General features: G+C 46.5%; 1 protein-coding gene across 1 annotated transcript in view; it reads right to left on the bottom strand.

Annotated features, from left to right (window-relative positions):
- TCERG1L (transcription elongation regulator 1 like) overlaps positions 1-17,178 on the bottom strand; it is a 98,899-nt gene that overhangs the window by 30,386 nt on the left and 51,335 nt on the right. Inside the window, 2 exon segments of the mRNA XM_050899042.1 lie at positions 113-207; positions 8,764-8,889. Of these exon segments, the coding sequence (XP_050754999.1) occupies positions 113-207; positions 8,764-8,889 (221 nt within the window).

Below are 17,178 nucleotides of genomic sequence, written 5' to 3'. Positions count from 1 at the left end.
ATCCGGTATCACCAGCACAGCTCCAGCCAGAGGACAGTCCTTTATCCTGACTCCGATTTGTGCAGTTTGATAGTTTAAAGAGGTTTATAAAAGAAGAAACGCCATTGCAGACCTTATCGCCATCGCTCTCCACAGGGGTACTCTTCCTCTCCGTGTGTAAAATCAAGGTCGGTGGGCAGGAGGATCTACTCGATTCTTTGCCGTTATCTGTGAGGGGAAAGGATTTCTTTTTAATGTGCAATAAATACATTCCCAACAAGCCAAAACTGGGAAAGAAAAAAGAAACCACTCCCTGTGGCTCCGAGTCTCCTCTCTTCACCTCTTCCTCCTCACTCAGTCCTTTATTTACATGCATAGATGTGTGCTGAGGACCATATCACCTTTCTACGTGTCATGCTGTATTTTAATAGGACACATTCATATACTTTAGAGTGAGGTTTTTATTGCACTGAGCTTTTTGTCCTGCTTTCCCTGAACCCAAAACTTCTTTTCATGGGCACATCCTCTACTCCCCGGGGGCACAGCCCCCTCTCCTCCCAGCCAGGAGATACTGGTGTGCTCTGGGTTAACCTCCATAGGAACCGCCGATGAGCGGTTAACTGCATTTCCACTGGAAGCAGTGGTAAGAACACATTCCTCTCCTTTACAAACAGCTGTCTCCATCCTGAAACGCTAAACACTAAAGTGTTTCCACTGGCTACAAAATCTGTACGTCTCAGTAACAGAGAGGCCATAAGGGACAGTAAGGAAAGGCAAAAAGGCAGCAGGTATGAGACACAGACCCAACAATCAGAAAAAAGTAGTTTTCACAGTAAGAAATATTAAGAAAGACAATTTTTTTTATTTGTTTTTTTTTTTGTCTTCTTGTCCTCTTAAAACACATATTTGGGGGTTTGAGCAAAGGTACTCTCTACTCACCTGGCCCATCCCGCCTGCGGCAGGGAGGACAAGGCATACATATTCTTTGTAAGTTAACCAGTCCCAGGGAAAGCGTACGTAGCACCTTCCCACTTGTTCTTCCCAACTACAGCCATCGCCTTTGCTCAGGCGGAGCAGAGCAGTGACAGCAATGGCTCCGGCGCGGAGCACGTACGGCCGGTGACACGCAGCCGCCCAGGCTACGTGACCTGGTGTGCTCCTCCTGGAATGAAAGTCTACAAACCCTGATCATGGCCCCGGGCCGCAGCACTTGGATTTCTACCTTAAAGCCTGCAAAATTTTAGGCAGAGTTAAACAACAAGTAACGATGACATTTCAACTCATTTATGATAAAAACCCTGCAAGCAATTTATTATCATAACCAAGCATTCCTGTGCCTGAAGAGTTCCAGCACAGCAGTTAAATTGGCAAAGGAGGCTCAAACCGCTCGGGAACGGGGACCGCGGGGATCCATCCCCGCCAGCACGCCTGCGTGCACGGCTCTGCACCCACAGCCCCCCGCCCCGGCTCTGCAGGGGGACATCCACCCTACACCCAGCCACCACGCACGGCCGTCATGGGCTCCTTGGAGAGCTCAAGTGCAACCATACCCTGCAAGTACGGGCTGGTACTACCAGTATTAAGAGTGCCATAACGAGGGCAAGCCATGACATACCTTACCCCTCATCCCTCTCAAGAGTTATGGAGCACTTTCTGTCTGCCACACAGACTGAAACTTTGGTATAGTAGCTTCAAGAAACTATTTGCAAGCGCTGCTTTTCTAGGACTGCATATTATATAGCAGATTCACATGTCAAAATGCTATTCAATTAATTTTAAAATTACTCAGACTACAGAATAGGCACACATGTAACAGGAACTACACCGAGAAAAAGGCTGGAGTCTCAGCCATTTGACTCTGCTTCACTGTGGGATATATCACAATAATAAAAATTTAAATATATGTCATTTTTCTCCGAAGATGACTTCCTCAGTTTTTATGGGTAGTGAAAAAGAAGATTTACAAACCATATCAATTAATTTCCATATTAAAGGAGCTAGGAGTAAGTAGCAGCTAATACATATCAAAAGGGTCTCTAAATTTATCTTTCTTCATAAGACATCTGGTAATCGGGAATCAAAGCATTACTGGGCACGTTGGTCTTTGAACGCGGCAAATTCACACCCAGCTTCAGCCTGTCTGCAAGCACCCACCTCTGCCTTCTCCTCCTGGGCTTCTGGAAAGGTGAAGGAAATCCCGGCAGAGTGCTCAGGGAGGCCAGGGACGCCGGAGGGACAACGTGGGGACCCGGCCGGGACCAGCCCTGCGAGCAGCAGCGCCGTGCACAAGCGCCTGGAAAGGCAGGAGGCGGCTGCTGGCGCTGGCAAACGGTGGCATCAGCCGCCACAAAGCCCCGTGTGAGGAAAGCCAACAGAGCGAAAGGACACCCGGGGACCGAGGACGCTTCTCATGCTCACCACTCTGTGAGGTCTGGAGGCACCTCGCTTAAATTAAACTCTGCTAATATATTCTCCAGCTCTAAAACGTGGCAGAAGAAAGACAATGTGCAGCTTCTTAACTGTTTCACAGAGGTATTGCATTATCTTGACCTGTGTCTTCCCATCACTCCGACTCTCCCGCTGCTGTTCCCCAGCGATATCCTTGGTGGTTTGTTCTCTGCTCCCATGGTGTGCTACGAGCCAGCCCTCAGGCGCTGCCCTGCGTGGCACGGCAGGCACAACGTGCCTGTACAGCCTGCCTCCTCTCTGACGAGGTTTTGAAACCAAAATATTAAGCGTGCCTTCTGGAAATATGTTTGTAGAGGATGAAGGGAACCTTGAGACATCCCCCACTGCAGCAAACGTTCCTTTGCAAGTCATTGATTTTGCAGCAACTTAAAGGCAACCGGAACAGCCCAGGTTTGGGACGGCTTTTGCAGGCCCACAGCTGGCACTGGCGCTGGGCTCAGGGCACCACGGCCGACCGTGCGCTGGGAGCCTTTGAGGGCAACGCTGCTGAGCGGCACGGAACGTCTCGGCATCTCCAGCTCTCGACTCTTCCATTCTTGCCATGAAATAACCCCTGAGGCAACAGCTCTGGAAGGCCAATTAGCTGCTGATGAAACAGCCACAAACAACTTGCTGTTCGGGTTCTGTCACTCGAACACGGAGCAGCTGGACGTGGAGCAACACGCTTGGGAAACGATGCTTAACGGACCTGGGATTTACTTTTTCTTTTAACAGGGAAATCACATCAACCTCTCTTCCAGCTCTGCTTCTTTCTCTTTTTAACTATTTCTCTAATCCTAGAAAAAAAGCTTTTTATTATTATTAGAATTTTGATTCTTTTATAGTCTTCATCATCACGTTGGTTTAAGAAGTAGCCAAGATCTTTCATTCATGTATACGCATATGCACACATGCATGAGGAACAAGAAAACACATTTATCTAGCTGACGTCAACTTTTAATTAATCATTACAAGCATTAATACAAATATATAAATGTCAATTGGCAGATTTAAACAAACTGTTGCACAAGTGATATTCGGCAGAGGAGTCTCCCACAGCCGAAGCTGAAGAAGTGGAATAGGAGGGAGAGCCTAAACCACGCTGGCACAGCTCCAGGAGCTCCGGTTTGATGCAAAGGAAGGTACGACACATGGCGTAATTGCTTTCGTCACGGCTGCTCTTACCCTGCTCTTTAATAAACGAAGATTGGCGTGAAGTACGGAGCATGGACATACCGGTGTGGGGAGGCTCTCGTGCACGGACAGCCGTTCTCACTCCTGTTTGCACCTTACACGTCTTCGGCACGGAGACGCTCTGCGCTGCCAACGCCCGACGCAACCTCTCTTTTTTTCCTCCTTTGAAAAGCTCCCTCGCAGCATCCGAACAGGAAAGCTGAAGCCCCAGGGAGGGACTTGGGTGCTGCAGCTTTTGCTCGAAATACAGCATCACCGGTGCAGCACAGGTAGGTGAACTTCTGCAGCACGCAGTTTCACATGTGAAATATATTCCCATGAAATTTTGGACAGTCAGCACATATAAAATAAGATGGAAATAAAAAAATTAAAATAAAATAACAAAAGAAAGTCCTGAAAGTCACTGTGCCCGTCAGGAGTCGTTTATTTTTATAGCTATAGTTGAACATGGCTGCTGTTCTCCCTAAGTATAATGTCAAGAGAAAAATGACTCAAGCTTGTGCTTCCCGCCTTGGGCTCAGGAGTCCCGAGCTGACCTCGGGGCAGGGAGAGCTCCCCGGGCTCCGGCTCGCTGTGCCGAGGAGGAGAAGAGGGGCGGCGGAGGCGGGAGGAGGGCTGCGGGGAGCCCCTGCCGCTGACCCGCTCTGCTTTCCAAGGAGGATAGCTAGCAGATCACTGTTAGGACTCCTTAAAGATTTCTGCTCCTCTGCACACGCTGGGAAAGGACAGCCAGCAAGATGCATGTTTACCCTCCATTGGCAACTGGCGCACGTCTTTGCTCAGGCTTACTCCTTTCTTATTAATTAACCTTTTTTTCCCCCCCCTCTTTACCTTCAGCACATAAAATAAACTGCAGCCTGACAATTAAGCTACCGCGACATATTTCCAACATAATCACGCACCTTTTTTTGCCCCTAAACTTAGCAGCGTAATTACTAACGATGTGTTCCCGCACTTGCTGTAACGCTGCTGAAAGATGCGCTGGAGACGGGAGGATAAAGATATCTGATTAAAGAGCCTTCTCTGAGGCTCCACAGCAGGTAGAGAGACATGAATAATTCACAGTATGAAAAGTAAAGGTGAAGTAGCAAAACTACCCTGGGTATCTCACAGAGGATGTAGGTGTATGATCATAAACATCTTATTAAAAGCAGAATTAGAGAGGGAGAGGAGGAGAGAAGTGGGAAGATTGATTCATGCCCCAAGAAGCTATGGACAAGAGATAATAAAAACTTGTTTTGCAAAGGTATTTAGAGGCCAAACCTCCGTTAATCTCAAAAGAAGTTTAAAATTTTGATTCTAAATGTTTCCAAGAATTGGATTTACTTCAAGTGCACACCTCTAAACACTCAGTTTTTTGTTATCCCACCAGTATCTCTGCAGATGAGTTCTGTCTCTCCCCACAACCTTATTGCTTTTGGGTTTTGAGATCAGCCTAAAAACCGTATCTGACTGATTCACAATTCCTCCTCTGTTGGTTCTTGCTTGAGCCAAGTGTGGGATTTCAGTGCCGGCCACGTCAGCCGGGTCCATGCCCCGCTCCTGCAGGCGGGGATCCCACCCTCAGCCCCTCATCATGGCTTCAGGGAAACAGATCCTGCTCCTGCTCCTGCCTGCACACTGGATTTCACCCTTTACTTAGTGTCTACTTTCTGTTTTGACGGTTTTGCTATGCCCTGCCAAACGCTCTGTCTCCCCTCTTAGAATGAGTCTCCTTGAGCAGTGCTTTTTTCCTTCAGCAGCAATCTCTTCCCACTCACCCCTTTATTTTTCTGGAGATTTGTAATGGGAACAGTAGAATAACAAGGACAAATTCTTTGTCTGCTGTACCATATGCCTGGCGCAGAGTTCAAGGACAAACCCATTTCATTGCTGGACTTTTCACGCACACAGCCGACACTGCCCAATAGATACTATTTGCCACTACGCTGAAAATAATTTCTTTGTCAAAGAAGGAAAAAGCTGAAAAACCCCTACCGGCATCTTCCCTCGGACACGGTGCAGGGTGGGCAGTGTACCGTCCCCACCTCCCAGACTGGCTCCATGCATTCATTTCCCATAGAGCATCGCGACGAGCATCGCTGCCCACAGAGCAGCATCAGCTCCCACCAACACCGGGCGCAGCACGGGGCCCCCGTTCATTCGCCTCCTCCCTCCCTGAGCGCGAGGCAGCGGCTGCCGCATGCCCATCGGCAGGGGATTTCCATCTGGTTTTGCATTTCCCCCTCCTTGAAGCCTCTGTACCATTTCTCAGCCTCTCTCTCCAGCCGTTTCTGCACCTCTGCAAGCTGGCCCAGGCTAAGCCGGGCTCTGAGTTAAAGACCTTCACGGATTCTTGCCGACCTTCCTTCCTCTGCTCTTTACATGTGATTCTTTTTAAATACCAAGTTCAAGATCTCGGCCCTGATCTTCAAGGCGCTTAATGGTCTGAGCTCTGCATATTTATGAAATGATGCAGAGCTCTGTGAGGGCGAGAGTTACAGCTCCACCTCTCTTGTACCTACTGTAACGCAAAAAAGTCGGATTTGTACTTGAGACTGGACTTTTCCAGCTTCCAATACAAAAATAAATGCTTACTAGAAGCCAGGATCGTTGCAAAATTTACTCCTGCTGCTCCAGAAATATGGAAAATTTTATTAATTTTGTCTTCAGAGAAAGATGGATTTTGTGTTGTCATGAGCAACATCCAACTGTGCCAAGCCTCACTGAACGCCCAATTTTCTCTTTAGAAACCAAGTCAAAGAAAGGCTTATCTATATTGCAAAGCGAAAGCATGCCTGTAGTGCCATATAAAGTCTGTATGTTGGCTTAATACTATTTTAAATAATAATAAAAAAAAAAAACCAAAAAACTTGGAGGATGAGATCTTCTTAAACCACCTCTCCACCGTAACTGTCCGCCTGGCCAACGCCGGTGACTCAGAGCAGGCTGGTGCACTTGAATTTGCCACCCAGGCGCTAGAAGGTCTCAGCACCAGGTCCTGCTCCAGCTCAGCCCCGGCTCCCACCGCCCGCTGACTCGGGGACAGGTCACCCACCAGACTTGGTCAGGATCCCAGCGTCTCCTAACAGCTTCCTAAAGTGCACGCTTGCTTTTCCGTAGCACTTTGAGGCTGACGTGTGAAAACACCTCTATTACTGTCATTTCCTCTTAATTATGATTCCTGCTTTGATTGGTTTTTTCCCTACTGGAGATAACGACAGTTTGTAGCAACCTATAGAAAAGAGTGTGATCTCCTCCAAAAGATTAAAGAAAAATTCATACTGTACTTGAGTGAAATTACCATTTATCTCTTAAACGTAATGGGCAACAAATCAAAGATGACAAAAGGAGGAAGAAGAAGGTATTTTGCATTTTCAAGAGAAAGCTGGAAACAAAAATACAATGTTTATCTTATTTACATTACTTGTATGCATACAAAAATGTAACGCTTGCTCTTCCAAAGTGATGGCCTCCCAACAGTATAGCCACTTGATTTAGGCAACCTATTGACCAAATGTCACGCTGGCCTCGGCATCAAAAGTCATCTAGTCATCAAAAGGCTTTATACAGTTAAATCCTTCTTCACCATGATGGATAAAATCAGGAGTGTTTGTGTTTTCAAGTCTGCCAATAAGAAGATTATGAAATATATTTGATATGAAATATATTAGAAACCATGATTTCAGTTTTCAACAAGCAACAAGCTGCAGATCAGCACGACCCTTGTACAAATCTTCATCTTTCTGTCTCTGCATTCTTTGAACAGTTTTAGTACCTCCTCCGTCTCACTTGCTTCTGACAAGAAAGCAAGCCAATACAATTCGTGGTGACTTTAAGGAGGAGTATGCAGGTCTTCAAGCACAGTAGCTGTATAGACGATAAAAGAAGTAGGTGTTTACCAAAAGCAAACCAAACCAGACAAGAAACTTTGAACTGAAGTATGTCAAAAGAGACGTGTATGAACTTTCCTTCAGTTTTAAGGCATCTGTGTCATAAAATTTTCAGCAATTTCTAGACAGAGCTGGAACACTCAGCAACATAAATTCAATCAGAGGATCTTATTCAAGACAGGTACAGCAGCAGGCAGAAGCTGCTTCAAAGGGAGCCTCCAGCTCCACTTACAGATTTGCCTAGCACAACTGACCACAAAGTATTCTATGAAACTTCTATCTTAGCCGCGGGTAGAGCCGGTGAGCCTGAGGTACCCATGAAGGAAACGGCTTCGCTGGACAAGTGAGAGCTTCTATACCAAAAATCTGTACGTGAACAAACACAGTACAAGTACGTTCATTTCGAACTCTTCAACACCTCCACAACCATGCCAATCCCTAGGTGTGAAGGATCAGATAAATCACACCTGTACTGATACCTAGTAATTCCTGATAAATGCCAGGTTTTTCCATGGAACACAGCTGGGAAGGCGCGTCAGGACCCCGTGGTGCCACATAGCCGGCGAGGGCTCGCTGGCACCTCCTCTCCATGGGTGCGTGCACCCAGGTCAGGCAGAGGAACAACCCATCCAGCCCCACCGCAGCATCTCACCTCCATTAGCAGAGCTCCTGACTTCACGACGACAGTACTGTAATAGGGATTTCACATTATTAGGGAAGATGTTCCCAATTTCCTATCAAAATCTGATCGCTTTTTGATTGTGATTTGCAACGCGTGTATGTGAATCTGAACAAAGCCACGAGACTTCCTCCAGCCTTTGGGAAGAGCATTGCCCCTTCTCTCGTGACAACACACACACATTTACATGACAGTGAGTAAACCGGTTTTATCACCCAGTACAGCATAAAGCATCCTCCGGGGCTTCAGCCAACAAGGCTTCATGGAGCAACTATCCAAAAGATAACCACATTATCACTGTAATGCTCATGCATACCGCTGGCGTGGGAAATGAGAAGCCCAAGGACATTTCAGCAACTTGCTTTTTGTATCATCAAATGCAAAGCTACTGCCAATTGCCAGACCGAGTAAACAGGATCCGAAACACTCTGAATACGCTCGTAATTAGCTAAAGCAAATGTCAAAGTTTGAGCCGATTTTTTAAGGGTCCCCCACTTCTAAGCAGTATGGAAAGCACGGCTTGGTTGGAAGTACGCAAACATACAACATATGCTTCAGTAATATAATGTGGATATAGAAACATAAACACACCTGTCAATGTCTGATCCATCAAATCGGTTGCCATGAAGGTCACCGCCGGTGCGGACACAGCAGTTACCCGGGTGACTTGCGTCGGCATCAAAGGACCCACATGGGCATCCATTCTGGAGGCAGAACCTGCATTCAAACCATAAGGAAACCTTTTTTTTTTCCCAGTAAGCAAAAATGCCTTTTAAAAACTCACTTTTTTCCCAGCCATATTTCACAGAACGCTCTTTTAACCTCCTGCTAAACATTTCTCCCTATACCCGTTTGCATGGTTAAAAGAATAGGTTTTGTGTTTAGTTGAATTACTGGTCTAGTCTGGCCATGATATCCATTGATTCTCAGCAAATAAGCATCAGTGGAAATTTTAAATTAATAAAAATGTGGCCCTCAAAATAAGAATTTGCAAGGATATATTAATGCTTTCAGAACAGGTTACAGCAAGATCAGTTTTCTTTTTAAGACTAAATAACACACCTCCAGTTTCTACTGTTACTCATCACAAACTCTGTGTGTCCCACTCTATCCATGGGAAATAGCTGATAATTTAAACCAGCAGCTTCATCCAAGGGAATCACAGTCTGCTCAGACAATTAACAAAACAGAAAATCACTAAATTGCCCATATACGTTATTCATGATAAAGTAGTAATCCAGGTCTGCTGCTAGAACTATGCTAATTAAACCAGGCTACTTGATCCTTGAGAATTCGTGGCTCTTGCCGAATTTGAGGCCAAGCCTCCAGCATCAGTTTCCCATTAACGGTACATTTAGACACGAAACCTTTTTTCAGAAACTGAAAGACCCATACCACATCAGCTCACTTCAGACATAAATTCAGGTGGCCCATCAGCAGTCTCCATACCCTGTTTACAAGCCGCCATTTCAAAACTGAACTGGCAGTAGGGACACATCCCTACTTTAAGGCAGACTCTGGGAATAACAGCATATTTCCCAAGCATGATCCAAGCTGCAGAATTTACTGCCCTTTCGTTTCACCAGCTAATCTTGTGCTGTCAAACACTTCTCATCCCAACTTCTCTGCATTTTGCAGTAATATGGATCATTTCTGAAACCTTCACTCTGTTATAAAACCCCACTCGCACGCTATAAACCTCTTCATTGATTTTTGTTTCTCCAGTTCCAGGAGCCAAAGCAGATTATTAAACATAACTCTCACCAACATGGGGACGCTGGTTGCTTTTTTGAATGCAACTATAACAACATTTTATCATTAAAAAGGTCACTTTTTCTTCCCCGAAACTAGAGTCTTGGGTATCGTCTGGGCTAGCGATAACACGAGAGGGTATTTCCTCATTGCTTTGAGACGTGGATCAGCATGGCCGTCCCAGCCGGGGCAGAGGTACCGTCCGGTTCTGCAGCCAGAGCTGTACGATGCACCCCGGCTACAGGCACTTGAAAAGGCACGATGCATTCAAACGGGGGGTATTTTAGCAACAACAATAATGATGATGCTAATTATGCTAATGAAGTGTGCATTTTGCTGTTAGGCAGACACATATTCTATTGAATATAACCTGAATTACCTGTACGAGTACAATAAAATACACATCATGAAATTCACGGTGATTTTTCCTCTTCTCTCCTCCACCCCCTTGTCTCCCACCCCAATGACCAGGAGACAGCAGTGGAAGCCATAAACTCTCCAAGAAAAGATAAATCTGAGTATTTTGCAGTAGATTGTTCAAATGAAGAAGAAAGTAGAAATTGGGACTACAGAAAGCCTAAAGAAAACCCAGTTTACACCATTCAGAGACCGCCCGGCAGCATGGCCGGGGACCTGCCATCTGTTTCTGACTTCACCCTGAAGCCCCAAGCCCAGAGGTTTCTGTAACGTACAAAGGTCTCTGGTGAAAACTGAAGATCCCAGTGCCATTTTAAAGGGTTTCCTGGTGGTCCAAGCAATGTTAAACATCTGCTTTTGCCCAACGGGAAGCAAGAAGTCCACAATTACTACTGAAATAGGGAAAGCCCACGTCTTCTACCCAGACCTGGTGACATTCTCTACAGAAACACAATTCTGACGACTGCAGGGCTGTTTTCTTTCTTAGCCAGTATGTCTTCAAAGCTGTCATTTTAATGCACTTTCTCATATCATCAATTATGTGCTCCTGAAGCAGACTGGAATTCAGGCTATCACCGGACTTTGTGGGATTCACCCTCATAACAAGTGAAGGAGAATTTAAAACATAGTACATAATTTTAACCAAATTCTAATTTTTTAATAATCTTTTACAACAACAGAAATGGATACAAAATAATAAATCTTATGAAAGAAATAACATTTTATAAAATTAGAAAGTCATATTCCTTTAAAGGGTTAACATGCCTAAAGAACCACCCAGGGAAAGTAAAGCTTTGCCAAAAAATAATCTTAGGAAAAAGCAGGAGGTTCATGAAGCTTTAGGAGTTGGGGTCAGAATGCCAAGTTCATTGAATGTTCAATAATGCATTTGCCTGACACCAACTTGCTATAGCCAGGGCATCTTACAGACGTTACCTGGTAAAGGATGAGTGACTAATTTTAAATGCAAACGAAACACCTCAGAAAACCATGATCCCCACCCAGCAAGGAAAAAAGAAACGAGTTTCCCAATGTGCTGAATGGAACACCTGGGAGGACAACTGCAATTTCTCCATATGAACAAGTGGAAAAGGATGATTAGTCCCCATCAGTTGGGGGGGATCCCCCCATTAACCTCTTCACCTCCTCCCCTCAGAGGACCTCCGAACTCTCACGACTCGGAGCAATATATGAACACGGCATCACCTCTCTTCAGGAGCTGGCAGCGTTATGCAGAGCAACGCCTGAACTTTGGGCTTCGCGGCCGCAGGATCAGGCCTCGAGACACCTGAAAAGTCACCTTAGATGAGTATTTTGCAAACAAACACCATTTGCGCCATACACCCAGGAACATTTTCATGTGCACATACACCCGTGCGCACAGCAAGAACCAACGGCCCCGCAGCTATTGCACAACAGCATGTCACACCCCTACGTTTCTATTTTGCACAAACTGCAAGAACGTAAGCAGCACATGTCATATTTTTACGGGCTTCCTCCCACCCTTCTGCCTTCACCTGCACCTGGCGTACGTCCCTCCAAGGCCCAGGACTAATTAGCAAGCCACCGTCGTGCCAGCCAGCTAGTGGAAGGGGCAGAAAAGAGGGAACGAGAGGACAGGGCCAACACTATTTTATCCTCCCATGCCCAGCGGAGGTTTGTACAGGACAGACAACGGAGAAGACTACATGTCTCAAGGCACATGTAAAAATATATACACAAAGTACAGATTTTCTTACACCATAACATGTACGTGTATGCCCAGGCGTGATGCCCCGTCTGACCTGGTGAGTGGGAGCCCTCCACGGACCTGTGGCGGTCTAGAACAAAGCAAAACAGGTACCAAGAGATGCTCCTAGATCGTTAACATCAACGGAGCCGGGGGAGAGGGGAGACAGCAACAACAAGACCTCTGTGATCCACTGACTGTCCCAACAAAGCAGCCCCGTGCCATTCTCCTGGTGGTCTCCTCCCCGGGGTGGCAGAACCGGCTGCTGACAACGACCCCCGCCTCGGCAGCACAGGCTACCTGGGGGCACGGGGAAGATGAATTGGAAGCAGCTACAGGAAAAAACATCAGAAAAGGAAACAAGGAAATATTTTATTATTTCTCTTTTCTTTTTTTTTTTTTTTTTGCCATTAAGTCAGGATAAGAGAAATTCCTGCAAAACATTATCAGTAGCACAATAAAGAAATTACCCTGCAAGGTACCATGATAAATTTAATCCATACTTGCTTTGAAGAAAAAATGATAAATAAAGCATTTATGGAAGAGGAACAGGTCAGTGTGATGTTTGTTGTGCTACCTACAGCATAATTATGTAACTGGAGGCACTTGTAACTTGGCCATCTCTAACAAGACAGTGAACCATTTTCCAGCTTGAGACGATGTTCAGACCTCAGGCAACGACAGTTTCTTTCTTCTGCTTCTGTCAAAGCCCCTGGCAAAACTATCAACTTTGATGAGCTCTCTGGATATAAAGAAGCGCTGAGGAACCATCAATTCCAACGCTAAGTCTAAGGTGCCTCTGATTATATGGAGTAATCCATGCAACAGCAGATTCACAACAGCCCCTCCATTTTTACGGAGATGCCCAACAGGACACATGCGTGAATGGGCTCAAATTCTGGTTTCTGTATCCTTGGAGACTATTTCTTAAGCTAGGATTTCCATCTGTAACTTAGATGTACATTACTACACAATTAATTCCATGTTCGGTTTTCTTTGGCTTTTCAATTTAATTTTAATGACAACAAAAAGGACGCTTTCATCCTATTGCTTCCAGAGTCATCAGAGACAGATTAAAATGGTATTTCATCATCTGGTCTCTTCAGATTCTGGTGAGGTACGTGCACGCAGCTGCCTTGCTATCTACAACAATATACTCAGAAAAGCCTGTGCAGCTATTCTGAACTTATCCAAAACGACCATCTTTAAAGATAACAACAAATCAAAAAATACTAGTGATGAGCATGGCCAGCAATCTCTGGCTTGTCCTTTTCCACCTTTAAATTTGCAAAGGACGGGGGAAAGGTTCCCGCCTCCAGATGTGAACCTGTGCCACCAAACGGGCTCAGCCCAGGTCCCCTCCTGCTGCTGAAGGTCTCCCCGGCGGGACAGGCTGGGCTCAGGCAGCTCCACGCTTTCTGGGCAAGCTCTTTGAGAAACGCGGAGCTGATCCACAACCGGCCCCCGAGCACGGCCGGGCATCACGGCTCACACCACCACCACCACGTACTGGGGGCTGTGGTACCACACAGGGGAGAAAAATCACACCCGGTTCCAAAACCACCACCGGTGCCATCCCACCGGTGCCTCCCACGCTGGCGGGAGCCTGCCGCACCGGCACTCCGGCCACGCGGCGTGTGAAGCATACGTGGGCTACGCCTGCAGACACTTGAAGGTTCACACCCGAATTCTGAGGTTTATAGGGACAGCACGTAGATGTAAGCTCACGTTAAGGTGTGCATGTGAATTTCAGTACACAAGCAATTCTCTGCACCCAAAATCGGAATAATTGTCATAACGTGCTTAATTATCTCCCTATAGTTAGACATATACCACTCGAGATGAGCTCTGCTCATTTTGTTACCACAGCGTATGCTGCATGTTGAAACGTGACTTTCCAGTATATAATTTCAACTGCTTCTTTATGTTGATTTATTATCACATCCAGGAACAATAAAATTATCAATGCATCTTTTGATGTGATGGAAGCAATTAGCTCACAGCTTCCATCCATATTGGAGTCAGGCATACACATACATATATACACATATATATATTATTTCATACATGCAGATCGAGTTCAACTGCTTAGTTTAATTATATCTGATGCTCACCAAATAAGCTTGAATGATTTAAGGCAATCATAACCTTTAAGGAATAAATATTTATGCTTTCTAGTTCTTCGTGCTCATAAAAAGCAGTCTTTGCAAAAGATGGATTTGGAATACAAATAAACTCTGTGGATTGAGTTTAATGTCATGATGCAATATAAGCTTTCAGTATGAACTGAACATAATCTGGGCTGGAATAACACCTAAACATGAACCTAACACCCACCCACACATACTCTGTGCATTTTATGATTAAGTTTAGGCAAATTTTACTATAAAACAATACTGAGGAGGGGGAGGATAAAAGCGATCTTTTCTATGAAGTTTCTGATTATTGTTAGAGCCAAGGAGCCCTGACTAGCAAGTCATGCGTTTTAAGAACATCTGTCCATTTTTAAGATTATTTCAGCGCAGATGCATTTTACTATCGCTTACAAACACAAGCAACCTACGTCTCAATTTAACTGCAACAAGGACATTGCAAGGACAAAGGAGGACAAAAGCAGATGAGTGGAAGGTTCAGAAATCTGAAGATCCTCTTGCAAGTGATACGCCGCCCCGATTTGCATCCCTGATGAGAAGATGCTGATTTGCATCCCTAATGATGGAAGCCAGAGCGGAGAGCTGGGGTGCCTGAGGCTCTGCTGCCGGGGCTGGGGCTCCCCTGCCGCTGTGCACGGGGGTCTGGGGGCTCCACGTACCCACCTCCAGCTTGCTGGTCCCCACAGCTGTGCTGCCAAGCCCCACTTCAGCAATGGCTGTGCATCACCAGGAGCAGAGCAGAAGGATCGCGCCGGCCACAGCTCCTGTGCCGGAGTCGCTGCCCCGGCTCAGCAAACCCTCCTGCAGCAAAACCCTTCCCAATGCGAGCGGAGGGCTCAGCCCGCGAACGGCCCGGAGCCAGGGCTGGCAGGGCACAGCTCCCCGCCTGCCGCAGCTTCGGGGCAAGATCGGCTTCAACCCCCAGGATCGTCTTCTCTCTCTACTCCTGGGCAAGGGCAGCTCAGGGAGACCAAGTCCCATAGCAGCTCTGGCCAGACTGGGAATGGTTACAGCCACACTGGCTGAACTGGGAATGGTTATAATGGACAACCCCACCACCCAGCATGTCTGAATTGGCATTTTTACGCTGTTGCTTAAGCACCTGAAGAAGTGAATGGGAAATTCTCCATCACATAACTGACCGACTGTACCTCACCTCCAGCAGAAAACACCATCCCCAGGCGTGCACCAGAAGTCAAATTAAATTAGACAGCAGATTTTTCCTGGAACAGACAACTAACTTTTCCACCTTTGTTATTTCTACCAAACAGTATTTAAAGGTTATTTCTTTTTTTACCGCGTACGATACAGACAGATCACTGTTGCTAGCTCCCTCCTCTAATTGCTCATGGCCAAAACAAACCTCAGGAAAGGGAGCAGATACACTACAGATGCTCGTGGCCCGGTTGAAAGGGATAGGACAGATTTTCAGGGCAAAACTGTTCTTTACAAATGTTTACTCTGTGCCTCAGCAGACCCATCGGCTCTCATCATTGCATTACACAGCGCACGGATGTTAACGACCCGCGTTAAGGGCGGTCATGCTGCCCATGGCAAAATAACGTAATGTCGGTCCTGGACCGCACCGCAGCTGGCTACGGCAGTGGAGGTTTCCTGCTCCTGCTGTTAAGTTTTAACTCTTACCTTTTCCAATTAAACCATGGCACTTCCAACATTATCTTAAAGTAAGTTAGCAGTTCGGCAAGTGTTTAAGCCTAGTTTTCCTCAGTGTGATTCAGGAAGCCTTTAACAGCACTGCACCCAAAAGAACAGGGGCCACATAATTTATTTTAACATATTCATATTGAAAATATCCGTAGCACGGGCCTAATATTACCCCCTGTGGAGTCAGCACAAGTCTCTCTGTTGAGCTTTATGGGCACTGAATCATGCTCCCGAAACCAAAGCTTTTCTTCCTGCAACACATTTGCCTCTTGCAAAGCTACTCTTTATGCCATGGGACAAAAGATCTTAATGCATTATTGAACAGCATAGTTTGTCATTCATATTTATTTTAGCTAAATATATCTCAGAACTTGTTTTTATTAATGGCTTTGTAAGACTGCCTCAGGAACGGCATCAACCATAAGAGCACAACGTGCCCGGGTGACGGCAGCAGCACCGGGCGCGTCGCACGCAGAGCGAACACAGCGAGGCTCTCAGCCTACATGGGAATCAATCAGGATAATGTTTGTAAGAATTTCTAAAATTCAACTACACGATCGAAATACTCGTTTGGTGAGAAACCCCCAATGAAATAAGAAACGGTGTTTCCTGCAGAGAAGAGGTGGAGGGATGGAGGGCCACTGCCACGCTGAGGACCAGGCACTGCGGCGCAGCACTGCCCACCCGGTACTGCTCCTGTGTGCCGGGATGCTTGCAAAGGTCTCCGGCTGCTTCTGAAGCGACCAGCTCCCCTGACACTGGGCTTTACGGACCGAGCTGCAGGGCAGGTGATGTCCTGCTGGCTGCAATGCCGTGCGCCGAAGATGGTTACTCCTGCGCTCGCCTACGTGGAAGCTGTGTGGCCACAGCAAAGCGGCACCTCGGCTGCAGAGCTCCCCCTGACCCATCATTATATATGGCCACGGCAAGGCTTCACCTTCAGAACAAATCAGCATGGAAATACTGGATGCAAGGGTTGGACTGGGGCGGGGGGCTCCCCACATGGACACAACCACGTTTGTTGACCTGCCCACCAAAGTACAACCGCTGGCTGCTCCCAGCCCGTTCAACCAAACCGCAGCCACGGCCGCTGTGCTCCGCACGGACACCAGCCACCGCACCCGGTGCAGAACAGGATGCTCCGGCGCCCAGCGATGGCCCAGCCTGCGCCGCCAACCTGTTCAGCAGTGAAAAAAGAAGCCGAGGTTCTCATTTCAAAAACTGAATGTTTTTCATATACCTAAACCCACCCCTATTCTGTTCATCTTTTTCATCTTTTCTCACCTTTTA

This window comes from Gymnogyps californianus, chromosome 6, assembly GCF_018139145.2.
Source record: "Gymnogyps californianus isolate 813 chromosome 6, ASM1813914v2, whole genome shotgun sequence".
In the NCBI taxonomy this organism is placed as follows: Eukaryota; Metazoa; Chordata; class Aves; order Accipitriformes; family Cathartidae; genus Gymnogyps; species Gymnogyps californianus.
This window is presented reverse-complemented; position numbering and strand designations above follow the sequence as displayed.